This window comes from Sus scrofa, chromosome 14, assembly GCF_000003025.6.
Source record: "Sus scrofa isolate TJ Tabasco breed Duroc chromosome 14, Sscrofa11.1, whole genome shotgun sequence".
Classification (NCBI taxonomy): domain Eukaryota; kingdom Metazoa; phylum Chordata; class Mammalia; order Artiodactyla; family Suidae; genus Sus; species Sus scrofa.
In genome coordinates, this window is record NC_010456.5 from 76,874,061 (window position 1) to 76,898,248 (window position 24,188).

General features: G+C 37.2%; 1 protein-coding gene across 3 annotated transcripts in view; it reads left to right on the forward strand.

Moving 5' to 3' along the window:
* Positions 1-24,188, forward strand: part of ADK (adenosine kinase) — a 484,515-nt gene that overhangs the window by 37,989 nt on the left and 422,338 nt on the right. For all 3 annotated transcript variants that reach the window (XM_003359240.4, XM_003359241.4, XM_021072588.1), the window contains exons 2-3: positions 6,690-6,764; positions 22,447-22,500. In XM_003359240.4, coding sequence (XP_003359288.1) covers positions 6,690-6,764; positions 22,447-22,500 — 129 coding nt within the window. The remainder of the gene's footprint in view (positions 1-6,689; positions 6,765-22,446; positions 22,501-24,188) is intronic.

Here is a 24,188-nt window from a genome sequence, read left to right on the forward strand (position 1 = left end):
ATGGCTTTTTTTTTGAGGAATTGTGAAACTTTTCCCCAACCCTATGGCATCATTTTATGTTTCCACCAACATTGTATGAGGATTCCAATTTTTCCACATTCTTAGTAATACTTGTTATTATCTCCCAGGCTTTGCTGTGAGACTGTATGTGCTTGTTAAGGCATACCTTCAGTGCTCAGCTAGGCTTACAATGCTGCCCATAGCCTTTATTTCCTGCTTTTACGGAGCCTCATGCTCCGAGAAGATTGCTTAGTACCTTTTCAGATCTTTCTTGAGTATGCCCTGCAGGCCAGGGCACATGTACATGGTCTTCTAGATTCTCAGGAATGTTCAGAACTTTTCGAAATCCTTTATGGACGTCTCATGTCTCCAGTTTTTGTTTTTAAATGAAATTGCCCTTTTTATTTTTTAATTTAGTTATTTATTTTTTGGCCACACCTGCAACGTGTGGAAGTTCCCAGAGCCAGGAATTGAACCTGAGCCACAGTAGCAACCCCTCGCAACAGTGACCACATCAGATTCTTAACCTACTCTACCACAGGAGAACTCCACTTTTCCTTTGGTTTTTTGGTTGGTTGCTTGTTTGCCCCAACTGCTTCTGAAGGCTGGGGTGTTAAACAATTATAGCTGATTGTTTTTGACAAATGCCCCTGGGGAAAAGGCTGTTAGCAAGCTCTGAGTCAGTTCAAATAATAAGTCTTGGGAGTAGGGGTTTTTCTGGTAACTGCCAGTAAGTTCAAATAGCAGTTCTCTGAAAATAGGGCTTTGAAAAAGCTCCAGTTCTGTTCCAACTCCTCCAGTGGCTTGTAGGCTCCTGGTTTTTCCACTATGTTTTGGGGCTGATTTTAAGGCTGCCATAGAGCTGAGGAGGGTGGCTGGGAATAGGGCAACTTAAAATACCACAAAACTTGCTGTTACTGAGATTCAGCCCCCCTCCCCGAATAAATGATCTTCAAATGTTGCAAGCCTTTGGTTAATATGTGGAGTTCTGAAATTGTCGATTTTGACTTTTTTTTTTTGCTAGTGTTCTAGTTGCTTTTGGGAAAGAGGATTTTTGGAGGCCCTTACTCTGCCATTCCTGATGATGTCACTCTAATTGTTTTTACACATTTTTAATGTCCTTTTTGTAAGTTTTTTGTTTTTTGAAAGATTAATCAGAAGTTGCAAAAAGAGTGCAGTGATTTCCTCTGCACTCTTCACCCAACTTCCCCCAATGATAAATCTTACATAATCACAATATATTACCAAAACCAGGACAGTGATGTTGGTATAGTACTATTAAGTTGACTACAGATGTTATTAAAATATCACCAGTCTTTGCATACAGTTTTTTGTTGGTGTGGTGGTGGTGGCATATAGTTCCATGAAATTATATCATGTCCAGATTCCAGATTAACATAGTTACGATACTAAACTTTTCTGTCACCACAAAGAAACTCCTTTGACCTATACCTGTGTGGTCACACCCTCTCCTCAGCCTTAACTCCTAGCAACTACTGGTCTGTTCTCTGTCAATGTAATTTTGTCCCTTTGTGTTGGAAATTAAGATAACTGGCTCGGATCACCAGTGTCAGAAAGTGAGACGTGGACAAGGAGAACTCTCGACAAGTCTCTACTTCTGCAGAAGGGTGAGAGTACTCCAAAAAGCATGCGTGCTGAACAAAGGACCCTCCCCTATTTATCCCTGATGCAGGTGATTTACCTGTCCCCTTCCCATTGGTCAGGTCAGGGTGCACATTCTTCCTGGTTGGCTAATTTGAAACAAATTGTTACTGGGATAAGAGGGAAAGAGGAGGGGGTGGCAGGAAGGCTTTTCAGCAAAATGGAGTAACCAAGATTTCCTTTGATAGAAAAGACATTATGTTACTTTCCGCATTTGTTACTTTCCATGTAAACAGAATCATACAGTAGGCAACACATAAGTAAGGCTTTTATTTTTACTCAGCGCAGTGCCTTTGAGATCCATCCACGTATTATAGTTCATTGCTATTTAATGCTGAGTCTTAGCCCATTGTATGGGTGCACCACATTTTGCTTACCTGATTACCTGTTGAAGGACATTTGCATTATTTCCAGTTTTTTACTATTAACAGTAAAGCCGTTTTGAACATTTGTGTACAAATTTCTCTAGGATAAATATCCAGTAGTGCAATTCCTAACTTACAAATGTTGGGAACCAATCATTTTGGGGATTCCTTATTTTGTTTGTTACTAGACATTTACTAAAAAAATATTTGAATGCCTCCTGAGTTCTGGGAGAAGTACTTGATGAAAAGTTAGCTGTCATCTTTGCCCCAATGACGGAGATATTCCGACACTAAACAAATATAGAACTAGATATTTTCTTTTAGGTTTTTTTTTTTTTTTTTTGTCTTTTTGCCTTTTCTAGGGCCACTCCTGCAGCATATGGAGGTTCCCAGGCTAGGGGTCGAATCGGAGCTGTAGCCACCGGCCTACGCCAGAGCCATAGCAACACCAGATCCAAGCCATCTGCAACCTACACAACAGCTAATGGCAATGCCGGATCTTTAACCCACTGTGCCGGCCTGGGGATGGAACCTGAATCCCAGAGCTCCTGAGAAGTTGCCAATCCCATTGTGCCACAGCGGGAACTCTGAGGTTTCTGAATTTAAAGAGAGGATGATTGGTGTAATGGTTAAGGACATGCATTATTAGTTTTTATTTTGGCACCATAGTGTAAGTAAACATTTTTGTTAACCAGCAGGCTTATGGACATTAGTATGTCAGTAGACAAAATTTTATCAGGATCTTTTACTCTAATATCTATGTCAGTGCATAAAATTTGTTAGCTAACAAAATAATAATTATAGATTTATGTTGGATGGAGGCCTGAATTATGAGACATTTAAAAATTACTGAGAGCTACTCCTATCTATCCAGAGAAAACCATGGGCATCTATCCAGAGAAAACCATGACCCAAAAAGACTCATGTACTCCAGTGTTCATTGCAGCACTATATACAATAGCCAAGACATGGGAACAACCTAAATGTCCATCGACAGAGGAGTGAATAAAGAAGAGGTGGTACATATACACAATGGAATATTACTCAGCCATTAAAAGGAAAGAAGTAATGGCATTTGCAGAAACATGGATGGACCTAGAAATTATCATACTAAGTGAAGTCAGGCAATGAGACCCCAGCATCAAATGCTGTTGCTTACATGTGGAATCTAGAAAAAGGACACAATGAACTTCTTTGCAGAACAGATATTGACTCACAGACTTTGAAAAACTTAATGATTTCCAAATGAGACAGGTTGTGGGGGTTGGGGGATGCATTGAGGGTTTGGAATGGAAATGCTATAAAGTTTGGTTGTGATGATTGTTGTACAGTTAGAAATGTAATAAAATTCCTTGAGTAATTAAAAAAAATAAAAATTACTGACCAAAAAAAAAAAATGTCATTCAGAATATTTCATCCTTTCATTCATTCCAGGAAAAAGACATTGCTAACATTTGGAACAAAATAGTAATCCCAGTATGGTTCAGTCATAGTTTTTGGCCTTAACCAGACCCCTTCTTGTTCATATCTAGTAAAAAAAGATCAAAATAAATGCTTACTTAAATAGTATCTTCATCATTTAAGAAGGGTAATACACATCTTAGTATTTACTTACCTGAACACTGGTTTATGTATGTGTTTGTATTTAGGAAGCTAGACATTTTAAAGATTTAGTGTTTTTAATGAATGAAATCATATGGAGTACCCGTTGTGGCACAGCGGAAACGAATCTGACTAGGAAGCATGAGGTTGTGGCTTCTATCCCTGGAATAGATAATGGATTAAGCATCTGGTGTTGCTGTCGCTCTGGTGTAGGCCTGCAGCTACAGCTCTGATTGGACCCCTAGCCTGGGAATCTCCATATGCCACTAGTGCAGCCCTGAAAAGCAAAAAAAAAAAAAAAAAAAAAAAGAAAGAAAGAAAATCATATATGATAGTTTCTCAGTTATATACAATAATGGTGAGGAAAACGACATGAGCAGTTTAAACTCATTTGCTTTTGGAAATATCTGTATAATTTTTTCTTAATTTCCTATATGACAACACCTCTTATGTGCTATTTTAAGTTCCATCATCCCCACCTCTTGTACTAGCCACTGTTGCAACAAATTCCACCCAGGCCTCAGACAATTCTAGCTTGACATCGTCTCATCAGAGCCCATGTTGTGTACTTCTTGCAGTGAGGAACAGGAGTCAGTGTCTAAGTTCTTCCTCTTTTGTCCTTTAGACAGAGAGCTCTGAATTACATTTCATGTATTCTTGTCCATTTATGTTCATAAGAAAAGGTTTTGTTGGACACATAAGTTTAAGAATGAGTTTAAACCTGATTATTGTGATTGTGCTCATTTCCTCCCATGCTTTTTTTTTTTTTTTTGGTCTTTTTGCCTTTTTCTAGGGCCACACTTGTAGCATATGGAGGTTCCCAGGCTAGGGGTCTAATCAGAGCTGTGGCCACTGGCCTACGCCACAGCCACAGCAACGCTGGATCCAAGCCGTGACTGCGACCTACACCACAGCTCACGGTAACACCGGATCCTTAACCCACTGAGCAAGGCCAGGGATAGAACCCGCAATCTCATGGTTCCTGGTCAGATTCGTTAACCACTGAGCCACGACGGGAACTCCATCCTCTAATACATTTTTGACTGTAGAAGCCATCGGCTCGGGTTGCTGCATTAATTTGGTAATATTATTTTTACTAAATTTGTGCAGGAGATCTGCAAAGGACTGAATTTTAAAATAGAAGCATCACAGTTATATTCCTTAAAACCACAAGGGGACCAGTGGGGGGTGGAGAGACTGGCATGAGCACAGAAGGAAATATTTTTGTGGGGATGGAAATGTTTTGTATTTTGATTTTGGTGGTGGTTATATGTCTGTATATATTGAAATGAACACTTAAAAGGATGAATAAAAAAGAAGCAATGAAGCAGCCCAATAGCATACCCCTGCCCACCTTTTTAGAAAACAATTTCTAGGACTTATTATTGTTTGACTGAAGAATACACAGATAGAGAAATCCCTAATGAAATAATGGTCAGGTTTTACTGTATCTACCTCTTGATCTTTCATTTTCTAAGCACTTAAAAGTATTTTTATTTTTATTACAAATATCAGTGTGAATAAATAAATACATTATTTTATCTGTCTCTCATCACCTTTATTTTTTAAATTTTTTAGCCTTTTTTTTTTTTTTTTTTTTTTTTTTTTTTTTTTTTAGGGGCGTACCTGCGGCACATGGAAGTTCCCAGGTTAGGGGTTGAATTGGAGCTACAGCTGCTGGCCTACACCTCAGCCATAGCAACGCAGGATCTGAGCCATGTCTGCAACCTACACTATAGCTCGCGGCAATGCCAGATCCCCAACCCACTGACAAAGGCCAGGAATCACATCCTCACTGATACTAGTCAGATTCATTTCCACTGTGCCAAAGTGGGAACTCGCATCACCTTTCTTTAAATAGAAAAAGGGACAAATTTCTCTTTATTGCATATTCGGCCATAGTTGTTCAGTTTGTGATTTTAATAAGAAACTGTAGTTTAGTCTTCTAAATCATTTTAGACTATAATTGTAGTCTATACCTCATTTTTCTAAAGAAACTTTGGGGGTATTGATTCTATTGATATTACTGATAATGTCTAAATGGTTAGGGCAGTAACTGTTTTGGAGGCAACTAGAAGAGACATTGAGCAAATTAGAGACCAGTGGGAAATTACATAGAGGCACATTTTATTGCATGTACAAGAAGAATGCCTCCTATGTAGGTTTACCCAGCTATGGCCACTGGGTATCAGTTGGGTTCCTATTTAAGGTGTCACTTGCTATCAGTTGAGTTCCTATTTAAGGTGTCACTTGTGGTGAAGTTTAGTCTTTCCTTCCATATTGTGATCAGTTATGGAAAATAGACTTTCTTAAGTCTATTAAATGTAATTGAAAATCATTCTATCTGTGATACCCATGTGAAGGTCCCATCCCAATCATTCACAGTTTTTCAAGAGTAGTGCTCTTGCCTGGACTCCATGACTTGCTGATAACTTTCATTAGTTCAGTATTTTACTTCCTAGAGAGAGTTAGTTATCTGTCATGTTTGTCGAACCTAGCACTTTGTTGTGATAGCCCTTGAAATTAATTAACTTCAGTCATTCACTGTTAAATATTTGGAGAAAATTGCATGATCTTTCTTCTTTTCTTCTATGTTATTTCATCCAACTTAAAAGTCATTCTCTGAGTTCCCATCATGGCTCAGTGGTTAACGAATCTGACTAGCATCCATGACGATGCAGGTTTGATCCCCAGCCTTGCTTAATGTGTTAAGGATTTGGTGTTGCTGAGGGCTGTGGTGTAGGTTGCTGACAGGGCTCAGATTCTGCGTTGCTGTGGCTGTGGCGAAGACTGGTAGCTACAGCTCCAATTAGACCCCTAGCCTGGGAACCTCCATATGCCACAGGTGTGACCCTAAAAAAAAAGTCATTCTCCTTTCTAAATGGCTCTGTGCTACCTCTGAAACACTGTCCTAGGTGTAAGAGGCAAATCAAAAGTTTAATGAACTAATATGTTGTGTTTATTTTCAAGGTAAAGATATTTATGATCATATTTGTGTACATTTTACACATCAGCTTGCTTTCAGAAATACTAACTTGTATATTGTCTGTATTTTTTTAGTGAAAATATTCTCTTTGGAATGGGAAATCCTCTTCTTGACATCAGTGCTGTAGTGGATAAGGATTTCCTTGATAAGTAAGTATTAAGCTCTTCATACACTCTGTGAAACTTATATTTAAAGAAAAACTGATGAAAACTTTGAATTTACTGTGTAGCATCTTCAAATGGAGGAAAATTTAGGAAATTTAAACCTATTAATAGCAAATACAGTATTATTATTTATTGAGTAATTGATCACAATTTTCCATGGAAAACCTTAGGTATATTTGTTCATTACTATTGCTGTTTTCACTTGAAATTTATTTTTTATTCTATGTAAGGAAGAAGTGTGTGATTTATCTAATGATTTAATTTCCACATTTTAAAATTACTGTTAGTGAACTATATCTATAATGGTACCATAACATATGGAGGAAGGAATAGGATTAGAGGTGGTAAGAAGAATACATAGGATACAATTCAAACCCCATGAATTTCCATTGTTTCTCCTGATAGTAATTTTACTTGTTCTTAATTTAGCTAAGAAATAATTTTGTGTTTATTTACTGACTGAGATCATTTGGTACAAGGAAAAAGCTAAGTACTAAAAAAGATTTAATAATGAGAAATTAGGATTCTGTTCCCCTTGAATGCTCCAAGTTCTATGCCGAGGGGCAACTACTTTTTAAAAATATTATTGAGGTTTTTTAAAAAATATATATATTGAGGTAAAATTTACTTAAAATTAAATTCATAATTTTAACCATTTCATAGTGTACACTTCAGCGACTGCTAGGACATTTGCAGTGTTGTAGAACAAATTTTGTTTTTTAATGTCTTGGCGATTACCTCTGTATTATTTTTTTTTTTTTTCCTTTTTTTTTTTTAAGGGCTGCACTTGTGGAATATGGGGGTTCCTGGGCTACTTTATTTCTTTTGGTTACCATATACTTTTAAATGATATAATATACATACATTATACATTTTTCCTATTGTTTCAACTTTTAGTAGAATTCTTTGACTTCTCATTATATAAATGAAGTTACCAGTGCCTTTGTTCTTCCCTCTGCTACTTCTTCCCTAGTTTCTAACTTCTGCTAACTTTCTACTTCTAACTTCTACTCTAACTTGTAACTTTCTACTTTCTAACGTCTATGTAATATTTTTTATTTTAAGATTGATATGTTTTCATTGTTACAATGGTCCTAACCAACTTTTGTTGTTGGTTTGCTTTTTAGGGCTGCACTTGCGGAATATGGGAGTTGCCAGTTTAGAAATTGAATTGGAGCTGCAGCTGCCTGCCTATACCACAGCCACAGCAACATGGGATTCAGGCCACATTTTTGACCTATACCATAGCTCAGGGCAACGACGATCCTTAGCCCACTGAGTGAGGCCACGGATCGATAACGACGAGCCTTAATCCACTGAATGAGGCCAGGAATCGAACCCCCATCCTCATGGGTGCTAGCTGGATTCATTTCCGCTGAGCTACAATGGGAACTCCCGTCTTACCAAATTTGAATACAAAGTGATGGTGAAGGTGGATAATCACTTATCTACATTTACACTAGTATCACTATACGTATATCACCTTTTGCAGAATTAAATAGCATTCTAAGAATGTAGAGTAGGCTTAACATTTGGAATGTAATTAGGGTATTTAACTATATTAACAAATTAAAAAAAGAAAAATCATATAATCATCTCAGTAGACGTGAAAAAACCATTTGCCAAAATCCACTATTGATTCCTGATAAAGTTTCTTATTTCTTCATTTTTTTTGAGGGGGAGCTGTGCCTTCGGCATATGGAAGTTCCTAGGCCAGGGATCGAACCTATACAACAGCAGTGACCTGAGCAGCTGCAGAGACAATGCCGGATCCTTAACCTGCTGTGCCAGAAGAGAACTCCCCTAATAATGTTTCTTATAGCAGTTTTAGAATAGAAGGGAATTTCATTAACCTCATAAAAGTTAGGGATTTCCTGCTATGGTGCATTGGGTTAAGAATCCGACTGCAGTGGCCTGGGCTGCTGTGGAGCCATGGGTTCAATCCCAGCACTGGTGCAGTGGGTTAAAAGGGTCCCATGTTGCTGCAGTTGCAGCATAGGTTGCAGCTGAAGCTCAGATTCAGTCCCTTGACCTGGAACCTCCATATGCCATGGGTGTGGCTGTAAAATTAAAAAAAAAAAAAGTTAGATTAAGGAAAAGCCTACTAATAACATAATTCTTAATGATAAAAGTCTACATGCTTTCCTCTAAGATCAGAAACAATTCAAGGATGTTGGCTTTCACCATTTCAAAATGTATACAGGAGTTCCCTTCGTGGCTCAGTAGTTAAGGAACCTGACTGGTATCCATGAGGATGTGAGTTTGATCCCTGGCCTTGCTCAGTCGGTTAAGGATCTGGCATTGCCATGGGCTGTGGTGTAGGTTGCTGTGGTGTAGGCTGGCAGCTGCAGCTCCGATTTGACCCCTAACCTGGGAACCTCCACATGCTGTGGGTGCAGCCCTAAAAAAAAAAAGGTCAAATGTATACAGTGGGACGTCCTAGAGAGTCTATTCATGACAGTCACACAAGAAGAAATAAAAGACATCCAGGTTTCAAAAGCAGAAGTAAACAATTTTTATTTCTTAGAGGCATGATCATTTATGTAGAATAACTGATGGAATCTATAAAAAAGGTACTACCTGAATTCAAGAATTATTATAAAGCTGGAGTTCCCGTCATGGCGCAGCGGTTAACGAATCCTACTAAGAACCATGAGGTTGTGGGTTCGATCCCTGCCCCTGCTCAGTGGGTTAACGATCCGGCGTTGCTGTGAGCTGTGGTGTAGGTTGCAGACAAGGCTCGGATCCCACGTTGCTGTGGCTCTGGTGTAGGCCAGTGGCTACAGCTCCGATTAGACCCCTAGCCTGGGAACCTCCATATGCCATGGGAGTGGCCCCCAAAAAATAGCAAAAAGACAAAAAAAAAATTATTATAAAGCTATAGTAATCATAATAGTGATATCAATGTAAAGTTTGATGGTGTGGATTAGAAAGTCCAGAAATGGACCCACACATCAGTGGACAATTGATTTTTGGCAAAGGTACAAGTCAAATCAGTGGAGAAATGATTGTCTTTTCAATAAATAGTGTTAGAACATTTGGATATCAGTGTGCATAAAAAATGAATTCAGGGGGATAAATTAGGAGTTTGGGATTAAAATATACTCTTTACTATATATAAAATAATCAACAGGACCTACTGTATAGCACAGGGAACTCTACTCAGTATTCTGTAATAACCTATTTGGGAAAAGAATCTTAAAAAGAATGGACATATGTATGTTTATAACTGATTCATTTTGCTGTACATTTGAAACTAACACAACATTGTAAATCAACTATACTCCAGCATAAAATAAAAATTAAATAAAAAGTGAATTTGGATCTGTATTTTGTACCATATACCAAATTATCTGATAGAACTAAATGTCAAGCCTAAAAGTATAAAACTTTTAGATGATGATATGGGAGAAAATCTTCGTGACTGTGGTTTAAACCAGAGTTTCTTAAATATAGAACAACAGAAGTGTGTTCTATAAAAGAAGAAATTGATGAATTAGACTTCATCAAAATGAAATATTTTTGCTGTTAGATATTGTTATAAGAATGAAAGGACAAACCACAGTTGGGAAAAAAATCTTTGCAAAGCGTATGTCTGCTGCAGGACTACCAATCAGAATAAAGAACTCTCAGAACTCAATTAGAAAAGAAACAACCCTGTAAAAAATGGGCAAGAGTTTTGAACATTCACCGGAGATTTATGGATGGCAAATAAACACATGAAAAGAGACTTATCTCTTTCCTTATTAGAGAAATGTAAGTTAAAGGTAGAAGCTACTGCACATTTGTTAGAATGTCTAAAGTTTTGAAACTGAACGTACCAGTTTTTGGCCAGATTGTGTAGGAATTGCAACTTTCTTCTCACAGGAATGTTAAAATGCTGCACTAAATTTCAGTTTAAAATATTAAATACACATATACTATTTGATCCAACCATTCCATTGTTAGATATTCACCCAAGAGAGTTAAGCACATGTCTATATAAAGACATGTTCACTAATGTTCACGATCACTTAGTTTTTTTTTTGTTTTTGTTTTTGTTTTTGTTTTTGTCTTTTTGCCATTTCTTGGGCCGCTCCTGCGGCATATGGAGGTTCCCAGGCTAGGGGTCCAATTGGAGCTGCAGCCACGAGCCTACGCCAGAGCCACAGCAACGTGGGATCCGAGCCTTGTCTGCAACCTACACCACAGCTCACGGCAACGCCGGATCCTTTAACCCACTGAGCAAGGGCAGGGACCGAAGCTGCAACCTCATGGTTCCTAGTTGGATTCATGAACCACTGCACCACGACGGGAACTCCTCGATCACTTAGTTTTTAATAGCTAAAACCTGTAAGTTACTTAAATGTCAACAGGTGAGTCATTAAACAGATTGTTTACCCATGCGGTGGAATACTAGTCAGAAATAAAAAAAGGAGTTCCCATTGTGACACAGTGGAAACGAATCTGACTAGGAACCAAGAGGTTGTGGGTTCGATCCCTGGCCTTGCTCAGTGGGTTCAGGACCTGGTGTTGCCGTCAAAAGCTGTGGTGTGGGTTGCAGATGTGGCTCAGATCTGGCGTTGCTGTGGCTGTGGTGTAGGCTGGCAGTTGTAGCTCTAATTCGATTCGACCCCTAGCCTGGGAATCAACATATGCCACGGGTGCAGCCCTAAGAAGCAAAAAAAAAAAAAAGGAGTGGAATCTTCATTGGATGAAACTCAGAATAGTTGTGTTCATTGAAAGAACTGCAGTCTTTTTTTATAACCTGTTCTTGGCAATGACATGTCATCATTTTTGCTATATTCTTGCTGTTGGTCATATAGGCCAAACCTGGTATAATGTAGGAGAGCACCACACATGTTTATGAAAAACAGGAGGCAGGGATCCTGGGGGTCCAGAAGGCAGACCGTGATAGCCAGCCTCCAAGATGGCTCCTGATGGTCCCATCCTCCTGGCATTCCGTTGAGTGGTTGGTTCCCTCCCACATTGCCCCAATCGCATATGGCAGAAGGGATGGTATATTGCTTCAGAGAATAGGTTCTAAAAGACTGTGTCTTCCATAGTGGGTGCTCTCTTGTTTGTGCTTCCAGCATACTCTCTGTCTCTCTTTTGAGGACATTCAGACACCCTGTGAGAGGCCCAATTGCCTAGAGATAAGAGGCCTCAGGCCTGCAGCTAGTGAGGAACTGAGACTTGCCAGTAGCCATATAAATGAGTTGAGAAGTGGATCATCCATTCTCCATTGAGCTATGAGATGATTGCAGCTCTGGCTGACAGCTTGACTGCAACCACATGCGAAACCTTTAGCCAGAAAAACTCAGCTAAGCCACTCCTGGATTCCTGACCCTCAGAAACTGGGATAATGACTGTTGTTTTAACTTGTCATGTTGTGGGTGATTTGTTACACATTGGTATGTATGGGTTGGGTTGGTTGACCCATGAGACTTAATTGTGGCTTGATTATATAAAAGTCTATTGTTGCGGGGGTGGAGTGTGATTCTTAAAGTTAGTATCTGGAAGGCTATTTGTAAGAGTCCATTCATTTTCTTTATAGAAAAATCTTCCATTTTCCTTTCTGATGGTGTAAGCCTAGCTGCTTTATTCATTGAGTTGGCCAGGGAACGGGGGCTTGAGTTACCATCATTAACTAGGCAGTTTCACCTGTTCCTCCCTATGTCTCTTGGTTTGCCTGTTGTTCCTTAGTTCAGAGATGCTTCTCTTTGTTTTCTCGAGGTAATAAACCTCTCGTTTATCTCTGATTTATTTTAGGAATTGTAAGTTGTGATGGTAAGATAGTAGTCCATTCCCCTACTTGCGGCTCCATGTCCTTATTGTATCTTCTGAGATTTAAGGCTTCTGCAGGTGGACTAGGCTTGCTTATCAGTAGTCTCTTTCATTTGTAATTGAGATTTTATTTTATTTTTTATTATTATTATTTTTTATTTTTTGGCCACATCTACGGCATGTAGAAGTTCCCAGGCCAGGGATCGAACCCAAGCCAAGTAGTGACCTGAGCTGCTGCAGTGACAGTGCTGGATCCTTAACCCACTGTGTCAGAAGAGAACTCCAGCAATTGAAATTTTAGTTTCTTTAGTGCTACTGAGTTCCCCATCTGCTTTCCTTTTTCTGAAAATTTCTAGAAGAGTTTGATCATTAATGCTTACCTTGGTCTTCTTTTTGATCCTCTAGATGTTGCCCTTTTTTTGGTGCCTTTATTATTGTTTTAACAGAGTCTTAGAAGGAAGATTGGATAATCTTTCTGCCATATTTAAGGGGTGTGAGTATGTGTGTGTATTTTACTATTGTTATATGTATTATAGCAGGAAATATGTAATTACAGACTCAGAAGTTTTGAGAGATAAGTTAATCCTCTTTATTCATTTACAGCAGAGGAATAGGTTTAGTGAAGTTAAATGTTTTGCCCTTGATTACAGTTAATGTTGCTAGTGTGAGATAGAATCTGAATTCCTGACCTTATTTGTTTCCTTTTCTACCGGCCCACACTAACTACCTTTATTTCTTAACTAGATTCTTAAATTACTGGTAGTTTAAACCTGTTGTACAGACTAAGTATTAATAACTACATGACAGCTTTTGGAGATTCAAAATGAGTAAATCTGGTTTCTATGTCAGAGCAATAGATAAATAAATAAAAATGATTTTCTTTCCTTTAGTTCAGGTGTTTTGCTGATTGCTGGCTTCATCTTTTAAGTATTTAACAATTTGTATAATTTATGTCATGATCTTAATTTAGGATTTCTTTCTTTCTTTTTTTTGGTCTTTTTAGGGCCGCACCTTTGGCATATGAAAGTTCCCCAGGCTAGGGGTCCAATCAGAGCTGTAGCTGCTATTCTCCACTACACCACAGCCATAGCAATGCGGGGTCCGAGCCATATCTGTGATCTACACCACAGCTCATGGCAATGCTGGATCCTTAACCCACTGAGTGAGGCCAGGGATTGAACCCACGTCCTCATGGATACTAGTTGGGTTCGTTACTGCTGAGCTATGATGGGAACTCCAGGATTTCCTAAACAAGTAGGGTTTCAATAAAAGAGAGGTTTTTCTCTTTACAATTTCCTTTGACTTTCTTGACTCTCATTTACTTTCTCTTCTGATTTCTAATCTCTTACTTCAGAGAAAACTCAATAATCTTTTTTGTACGAGGTTTATAATTAAATATCTATAACATAAGCCTTGCAAGTAGCATTTATAAACATTACTGGGGTGAGAGGCAATTAAGAAAAATAACTTAGTGAATCTTTTCTATGTACAGTAAGCTCTCAGTGCCAAAGAACTGCACTATGCTTTTTGTTGCATGAGTCTTAGCATAGTGCTGGATACATGTTAGGAACTTGGTAAATCGTGTCTGAAAATTTTTTTTTTATGAAAAGTCTTTTTTAAAATGGAATTTTAAGTGTTCAGTGTTATTGAGGGAATTGATACTTTTTTCATGTATATTTTTGTGAAGATATATTTTTTGCATGTTGTTTGTCAGGCATTACAGAGCAGTGTTGTTTTTTTTTTTTTTTTTTTTTGACTATGTCCACAATGGCATGTGGAAGTTCTAGGGCTAAAGATCAAACCTATACCACAGTAGTGACTCAAGCTGCTGCATGGCAATGGTGGTTTCTTAAGTTGCTGTACCAAAAGGGAACATTAGAGCAGTGTTTTTTTGTTTCCGTTTTTTTTTAAGAACGAGAATCATTCTAATGATCTTTGCACATTGGACTAGTACAAATGTTGAATCTAAAGAAGGGACATGGAGAATCCATCTGTAAAACTTTTTAAAAAAATTTATTTTTATTTATTTATTTATTTTGCTTTTTAGGGCCACACCCACGGCATATGGAGGCCCAGGCTAGGAGTCACATCAGAGCTATAGCTGCTGGCCTAGGCCACAGCCACAACCACAGCAATGCAGGATCTGAACTGCGTCTGTGACCTTTACCACAGCTCATGGCAATGCCAGATCCTTAACCCACTGAGTGAGGCCAGGGATCGAACCTGCAACCTCATGGTTCCCAGTCAGGTTTGTTTCCGCTGCGCCACACGGGAACTCCCATCTGTAAAACTTTGAAGAGTAAGGAGAAAAATAAGAGAATAATAATTTCTTACAGTTATTATCTGATAACAGTAGCATTTATTCAGCATGTATTAGGTGTGGTATATATGGTATTAGTTTAGTCCTCATGACAACTTTATGAGGTATTAGTTTAGTCCTTTATGGTATTAGTTTAGTCCTCATGACAACTTTATCTAATTATCCTCAAAGAATAACTTAGAGCTAAGAAATTTGTTTATGATCGAAAAATGTATATTGTGCAGGGATTTGAAATAGTGTTTTTTTGTTTGTTTGTTTTTTGTTTTTTGGTCTTTTTAGGACCATACTTGGGGCATATGGAAGTTCCCAGGAGAGAGGTTGAACTGGAGTTGTAGCCACTGCCAGCCTACACCACAGCCACAGCCACAGCCACAGCCACACCAGATCAGAGCTGTATCTGCAGCCTACACTGCAGCTCATGACAACACCTGATCCTTAACCCATTGAGCAAGGCCAAGGATTGAATCCCCATCCTCATAGACACTAGTTGCGTTCCTTACCATTGAGCCACAGTGGGAACTCCCAATACCTGTTTGTTTTGTCAAATTTTATTCTTTATTTTGTACTGTCTCATAGGGGAAGAATTAATTTGAAAGTGAAAAATTCAGTTATCTATCCAGATTTTTTAATGCAAATCAAGTAGATACATAAAGCTTTATAAACTTAATGAATTCTATTTTCCTTCAATTATAATTATAGGTGAGGAAAATGTGTTTATTTTCACTAAAAATTGTTAACATTCAGTTTTAATTAGTGCATTAGAATAGATTAATAATTTCTTTTCAGAGATTGAAAGGCTCAACAATCCTTTTCTTGACTCAGTTTTCAAAACAATGCACTTTTTGTGTTTGGAAGGATGGTATGTTGCCTGTGATTGACCTGTTTCCAGAATAGAGCAGTCGTTGTAATGATTCAGAAATATCAAATAGATAATTATTTGATATTCCAAAATTAAATTTATTCTAGAGCATCCTGTTGTTTATTTGAAGATTGTAAAGCAAGATTTTCCCTTGAATAAGAAAAAGGATCTTTATCTAATTAAAAGAAAGGCAGAATTTGGTTAGTTTTGATGTATCCAATTTTCCCAAATATAGCAACTGAAAATAAGCAGGAAAACTTGAGGCAGAAAGTAGTCTATTGAAAGTAATCTTTTCCAGCATATTGAAGAGCCACAGTGGGTGTTGGGGTGGGGGGAAAGGAAATATGGAACATATAAATACTTCCAGATGAGTAATGGTGTAATTATGGAGAGTAAAGGAAAAAGAATGTATTAATTGGGGTGGAAAACAGGGGATGGAATATGTAAGGGATTTGCCTTAATTTTTCCTGGCACCAGATAAGTCCTAAAGAGTAAGAGGAATGAGAGAATTAATGAAATAGTAATTGGGAAATAACAATCATCATTAGAAATGAAAATATTCAGTTTTTAGAAGGGAAGCTAGAGTAGTTCAGGAAGTGAACTCGCAGATGTAAATCCTTAATAATATAATGATATCACCCTTGTATAAATCTTGATTAATGTCAGCATGCATTGAAAGATATTACTTAAAGTTTACTCCAAAAATATGGAAAATAATAATAGTTTATACATTTCAATGATGATTATGCGCTGCCAGAAATTTACAGTTGAATTATATATAAGCTGTCTTACTTTGATAAATGAGTGTATATTAAATTTGAAGGTGAAATGATATTTGGAGTGTCAAGTGAGAACCCATATATAAGGTTAAAAGCTGTCATTGCAGTGTTTACAACTAATCGTGAAACGCTCTGACTTTTTTTTTTTTTTTTTTTTTGTCTTTTTGCCATTTCTTGGGCTGCTCTCAGGGCATATGGAGGTTCCCAGGCTAGGGGTCGAATCGGAGCTGTAGCCACTGGCCCATGCCAGAGCCACAGAAACTCGGGATCCGAGCCACATCTGTGACCTTCACCACAGCTCACGGCAATGCCGGATCCTTAATCCACTAAGCAAGGCCGGGGATCAAACCTGCAACCTCGTGGTTCCTAGTCGGATTCGTTAACCACTGCGCCACGACGGGAACTCCATCCAGAGATGGAGTTTTCTTTGTAGTTAAATCTTTGTATAGCTACTTTGCAATATTTTCTTCTACAAGTTACAACATTCTGCTTTATGTATTTAATTGATCCTGAATTGATTTTGTGTGTGAGGCAGGGATCCAGTTTTTAAAAAGTTTTCCTCACAAATAATCAATTGTTTTATTGCTATAATGTGAATAGTGCAGCTTTTACCCAATGATCTGCAATGCCAGTTTTTATTTACCTATTGTCTAGAGTTACCATGTGATCCAGCAATCCCACTGCTAAGCATGTATCCAGACTACACTGTAATTCAAAAAGATGCATGCAGCCCTATGATTATAACAGCACAATTCACATTAGCCAAGACATGCAAACAACCTAAATGTCCATGGACAGTTGAATGGATACGGAAGGTGTGTGTGTCTGTGCGCGTGTGCGCACGCGCTCGCACATGTGCGTGCATAAACACGCATGTGCACAAAGGAATACTACTCAGCCATACAAGATAGAAAAAAAAAGAAAGAAAAAAAGAACGAAATAATGCCATCTACAGCAACATGGATGCAACTAGAGATTATCATAAGTGAGGTAAGTCAGAAAGAAAGACAATCCATATGACATCACTTATATGTGGGATCTAAAATATGACACAAGTGAACCTGTATATGAAACAGCTGGCTTGTGGCCAGGTTCTAAAGAAGGGTGTGCAAGTCAGGGAAGAGATAAGAAGACAAATTGATAAAAACCAGCAAAGATGAAGAAAAATAAAGGTTATTGAGATCTGTTGGAAAGTTGCCTGGTAGGAGAAATCAGATCAGAGAAAGAAATGCTGTGGAAAGGTTGAACATTTTGAAGTTTGGGATTTGAGAACTGATTTACCTGGAGAATAGTTCAAGGTGGATCTTTTAAGTTTATTGTTGAGCACCTGAAGATGTACTCTGTGAATGTGGAGAGTAAAATTTCCTTTTGGGTGATTTTTTTTCAAACTTAGGCTGTCTTTGCATGCTTCTTGCCTATGCTGTGGATCTTTTCTATGAGCCACCTTCACTGTCCCCTTCAAATTCTTGTCCTGCGACTTTAAAAGGGAAGGTTGTTTATGGAGGAGCAAAGAGATGACATAGGAAAGGAAGAGAAAGTTGGGTAATAGATAAAATATCTTTTTCTTTTTCTTTTTTTTTTTTTTTAGGGAGGAGACTTATTACTCCCTCTTTCATATGTACATTATATGTTGTACTTTATTGTAATATTTATTGCACTGTCAGTAGTCTAATGAATTGTGAGGTCCTTAAGAGCAAGAAATGTTTGTTATTTCTGTATTACTAGCCAGCTAGAGAAAGAAGGAAAGTTGATTCATTGAGTTCCTGTTTTATATGTATCAAGCACTGTGCTAATACGTTATTATTCAATTCACTGGTTTCAGACTTTTTTTTTTGCTTTCAAACTTTTTAACTTCAATAAAAATGTTTTGATAAACAAGTACTTCTTCACTCATTAATATGGTAATATTTATGATTTTTATGTTCTAATGTGAAATAAAACTGATAAATAACTTTTAGTGGACTCTATAAATACCATAGTGGTTTGTTTGATACCTGACACTATCCATTTACAAAAAGACACAGACAGGATCTTCTTTAACATTAAAAAAATTGAACATTCCTTTCTCTATTTAAATTTGTATCTCTATTACACTTTTGCCATCAGATTTTATCCTTATGTGATATATTTTTATGTATGAACTATGTTTTGCATGTAATATGTTATGAGTACATTATGAAGGCAGTATATTTTTATGCATCAAAACTTTCTTGTATATTGATCATCTTATATGTCTCTACAACAAATACATGTATGAAGTCAAGATTAAAAAATTTGCTAGTTATTAAATTGTACTTAGCATGTAATTAGTGAAACAACATAAACGTATTAAAACATTTTTGTTTGTTTTTATTTTTATTGGCATATGGGGACGAGTTGGGAAGTATCTTTGCTAAGGATGGAATGTCTCACAAGGAAAATGTCTATTTTAATCTTCGTGGAGTAGCTTTTTTGAGTTTTTTTTTTCCTTGAAGCCACTATTGCTGTTAGCAACCTCTTCCCTCTTCAGGTCCACTGCTGAGTGGCTCCTCCTTGGAAAAAGACTTCTTTTTTTGCTTTTTAGGGCTGAACCTGCTGCATATCGAAGTTCCTAGGCTAGGGTCAAATCAGAGCTGTAGCTGCCAGCCTACACCACAGCTACAGCAACATGGAATATGAGCCATGTCTGTGACCTACACCACAACTCATGGCAGTGCAGGTTCCTTAACACGCTGAGCAAGGCGAGGGATTGAACCCGCACCCTCATGGATACTGGTTGGGTTTGTAACCTGCTGAGCCATGACAGGAACTCCTGGAAAAAAAAAGACTTATTTTTCTTGGGTTTGGAGAAGGAGACAGATGGGTCTTCCATTCCATTCTCCCGAGGAACCTCCTGGAGCTTTTGCTTTTTCTTCTTTTTAGGATTTCACTTGTCTCTTCACCTTCCTTTGAGTATTACTGCTGTGTTCTGAAGATGCCAGGACAGTTGCAGCCAGCTGTTTCTTTTTCTTCATCAAGGGTTTCTTCTCCTGTTTCTCCAGCTTCCTAGTAATACCAGCAGCTACTTCCTCTGGCTGGCCAAAGAAAATTGCTGAAAAAGCTTGAAAACTCTGAGGCAGAACAGTTTCTTAACTTTATTAAAATATTGTTAAGTCAGGAGTTCCCCTTGTGGTTCAGTGGGTTAAGAGTCCACTCTGTGAGGATTTGGGTTTGATCCCTGGGCTCACTCAGTGGGTTAAGGATCAGGGTTGCTCCAAGCTGCTGCATAGGTCACATATGTGGCTCTGATCCAATGTGGCTGTGGCCGTGGCATAGGCCTCAGCTGCAGCTCCAATTTGACCTCTATGTCAGGAACTTAGATTTGTTGAAGGTGCGGCCATAAGAAGAAAAGAAAAAAAATGTTGTTAAATTATTATTAAACAGAAGAAAATGAATTTATTGGAAATGCATCTGTTAATGAGATGGGGGAAGCTGATTTTTTTTTCAATTAATTCAGCCTTTTGTGGATAAATAATTGCTGCAATGAGACAATGTTCAGCATCAGTTTTATTCCCCCTTTTTTCTTTTAGAGGTGTAAGTGCTGAGCAGTTCTGTTCACATAATTAACTGAATGGTAGTGGACAGAATTTTGTTTCAGCAGTTGTCAGTTATTTGAACTCTACTATCAAATGATTTATTTGCAAAAATTATTTTATCTGTCAGCTGATAGTTTGATTAGATCCTTCTTCAATTTTGTTGGAAGCAAAGAATAGAGATCACCAGGCTTGCTAGTCTTTAGAGACATGTGATTCTGGGAAGTGTACCAAAAAAGGTTATATTAACTCTTCTTAAATAACTAGTAATTGTATTTATTGGTGTTTTACTTATAGGCATGTGTTTACCTGAACATTTCAGGCAGTGCTGAGAAAAGCTAAATATTGTTAGTTTCAGTATACCAATGTCAAAAGGATTTTTTTTTTTTTTTTTGTCTTTTTGCCTTTTCTAGGGCTGCTCCCGGCATATGGAGGTTCCCAGGTTAGGGGTCTAATTGGAGCTGTAGCCACCGGCCTACGCCAGAGCCACAGCAACGCCAGATCCGAGCCTTGTCTGCGACCTACACCACAGCTCACGGCAAGGCCGGATCGTTAACCCATTGAGCAAGGGCAGGGATCGAACCTGCAATCTCATGGTTCCTAGTCAGATTCGTTAACCATTGTGCCACGATGGGAACTCCAAAAGGATATTTTTTGAAAAGTATTCTTATCAAGTGCCTTAAACATGTTTTACCCAAAGCCATTTATTTATTCAGTTTAAAGCCATTGTCTGCCTTGGAATCTTATTGGCAAAAGTTTTCTTTTATTGCCAAATCAATCAGATTTACATTCATGAAAGAAGTCTAGCTTCCTTTTTCAAATCAGATAAATGATTTGATTTGTGTTCCTGTGATAGCCGTCTTTGATATTTAATCCTTGGTGGATAAGTAGACAGCAAGGAGCTTTGTTTTAAGTGTATTGCCTGGAAAAAATAAATTGACACTGTCTTTCTTACTCTTTTTTAGAAATTCTCTTAGCTTTGCTTCATAGGGCTCTCCCTGGAAAGTAGCATATTCTTTGATGATGAACATGGTTAGAAATGATGAATTTTTAAAATACAATTGGAAAAAAAATTAAAAAGGAGTTCTCTGGTGGCTCAGTGGGTTAAAGATCCATTGTTGTCACTGCTATGGCTCAGGTTCAATCCCTGGCCCTGGAACTTCTGCATGCTGTGAATGCAGCCAAAAAAATGTTATGTAAAAAAATAAATGAAATTGTAACCAACCTCTGAACCATTCCATAATATATCTTATGATAGAATATCCTCTCACAATTCCTACCCGCCCCCATGCTTTTTTTGGCTGCTCCTATGGCATGTAGCAATTCCCAGGCCAGGGATCAAACTTGGCACCATAGCCATGACCTAAGTAAGCCTCTGCAGTGACAGTGCCAGATCCTTAGCCCACTGTGCCACAAGGAAACAGTGTACTTTCCCATTTTTACTTTCTGGATTTGTTCTTTACAGTAATAATCTATAAAACAGGAAATACTGCACACTGTTTTATGCGTTAAAATAGTTTGTAGCACTTTAAGAAGGCTTTGCAGGCAAAATATTATGAATCATTCCTTATTTATACTGCAAGGTAGTGCAGTACAGTTCATTCAGGATGGATGAGAGGTATGCCATTCTTTTTATAAAGTGAGTAAAGGCACTTGTGGAAGTGGAGACAAGAAAGGAGAATTTAGATGACCTCTCCACTTGGACCTCTGATCTGTTGTCAGGCAGATTAGTTTTAGGAAATGGATGAGGACAAGTGGAAATTGAATACTTGTCCATTGTTGTTTATCTATTTCTATGTACTCCTAAATATATCATAAATATATGATGTTCGAAAATCCCTGTTCTGATACATATGGTAGCCTCTATTTTATAGCCAGAGAAATTTAGACCTAAAGAGGTGAGAGAATTGCCTGTGGTCATTAAGCTAGTAAATGGTTTAGACAAGAACTCCAAAACGTGTTTTTCCTCCTCTGTCACACTATTTTGTACATAGTCTAATACACAGTAGGTGTTTACTATATATTTAACAAAAGAATAAATGCATATTGTTTTGTGAACTATTAGATACTTAACATTGTAGTAGTTTCTTGAATTTTGAACTGCTGGATGAATAGTATTACAGATGATTCACTGAGGAAGAATATTGAAGTTACCTCATATTTTCAAAGCATGATCAAGTTGATCTCCCTTTAGTTCTTGAGGTGGTGTTTGTAAAAGCGACTAAAAGAGCATCAAAGAACGCCATTTTTAAAATGTTTTATCAATTAAGATAGAGACCTGTTAACAGTGTAGTAGTCTTGTTGGATAGGGGCTGACTATGTTGATACTACAGTCAAACATAACATAATTATAGGTTTATATGACCAGCATATTTTTGTTTCTGTGTTACAGGTATTCTCTTAAACCAAATGACCAAATCTTGGCTGAAGACAAACATAAGGAACTGTAAGTGCATTAAACCCTAGGCTGAACAAAATTTACTCTATGGAGTGGATTAAACAATCTGATTTTTTAAATTCTATAAAGTATACATATAAAGCTGTAGTCAATATAATGATCTTAATCCTAGTAGGGTTAGTATAATTTATACTACAGAAGGCTAACACAGGAAATAATTGTTCCTCAGTGCACATTAAAACATGTAGTATTGTATTCCATCATCTAGGCTAAGGGCATATTGGGAAATGGGTCATTTCATTTTCTTTCGCCAGATAAAATGTTAAATTGTAACTTAATTTTGGCTTTTGCTCAGTTGACTTCCATCCTCTGCTTAAGATGGAGAAATATGATTTTCTTTTGTTGCCTTATGAAAAAATAAATGCCTAACTTTGTTTAGTACAGGGTAAAAACACTTTAAATATAAAGTTTTAAATGTAAATAAATGTTGTTCTTTTAAAAAATTGTAATGTTCTTAGGGGTCTATCTTTTGGATAAAATAACTGTGGGATATCTGCCTTGCTATTTTTCTGCCCTGTGGTAGTATCTGAAAAGATTACTACTTCACAGGGAACTGAGAAGTTCTTAGTTAAAAATTGCATATTTGGGAGTTAAAAAAAAAATATTTCTTGCTTTTCACTATCATAGGATTGTCCAAAGAGGGAAGCTGAAAGAAACTATATGACTCTATTTTCTAGTAGTCTACTTTTTTTCTCTATCATGTAGTAAGATGTTCTGATAACCTTATTACGCAAATATCTATTGTCAAATAATACTGTATAATTAAAGATATGAGAAATTTGAGGCTAACTATATCTTTAGGTTAGATCACACTTACTCTTGATAATAGTTAAGGTTCTATACTATTAATAAGTACATTGTTGAATTTTACAAACTTCTTGGGAGTTTCTGTAATGTTTGACCCTCTCTTACGTTAAAAATATTTTAACATCTAACTCTAGTCCCTGGTGGTTTAATATAATCTTCATTTGTATTCATTTGTATGGAGAATAACTTTTTTTGGTAAATTGAGTGCTTCAGGACTATAATTTTCTCCTCAAGATTAAGTAATGATTTTTCTGAGTACTTTTAAACTGCTTTAAAAAAAACTGTCCTGAATCTTTTCCAAATTTTCTTTCTTCTCTCCTACTGAAGAGTTGTAACAAGTGTTAATCATAAAATGGTAAGCTTAATGTGTAGAGAAAGGATTTTTTAAAGAGTTCTTTCAGTTGATAATATCCCATTGTTATGCTTGCCTTTCATCATTATTTTTATATTTGTTATGTTTGCATTTGATTATAATCTCCATAGTAGTTTCTCAAATTTATTATCAAGAAATCTTATGTAGTTTCTTTATTTCCAAGTATAGTCAGTGAGGGTAGGTGATTGTTACTATTAACTTTGGTTGGTTGCTGGTTATTTATAAATCTGGTAACAGCTTTTTTGGTTTGGGAATTTGGTAATTAGTCAACCAAGAAGTTCCTTTGGGTCTTTGTAGACTATGACCAATATTAGAAATACCAGAAAATGGCAATAATAGGAATATTTTATGTTATTTAATATATAACTCATATTAATATATTAATTCATTTACAGTTTCTTTAGCTGTCTATCATTCACCCTCATGGATAGACTGGTATTTTTCCTTAGATTTTATCATTAATATATTTTTTTTCCTTTTTGTCTTTTTAGGTCCA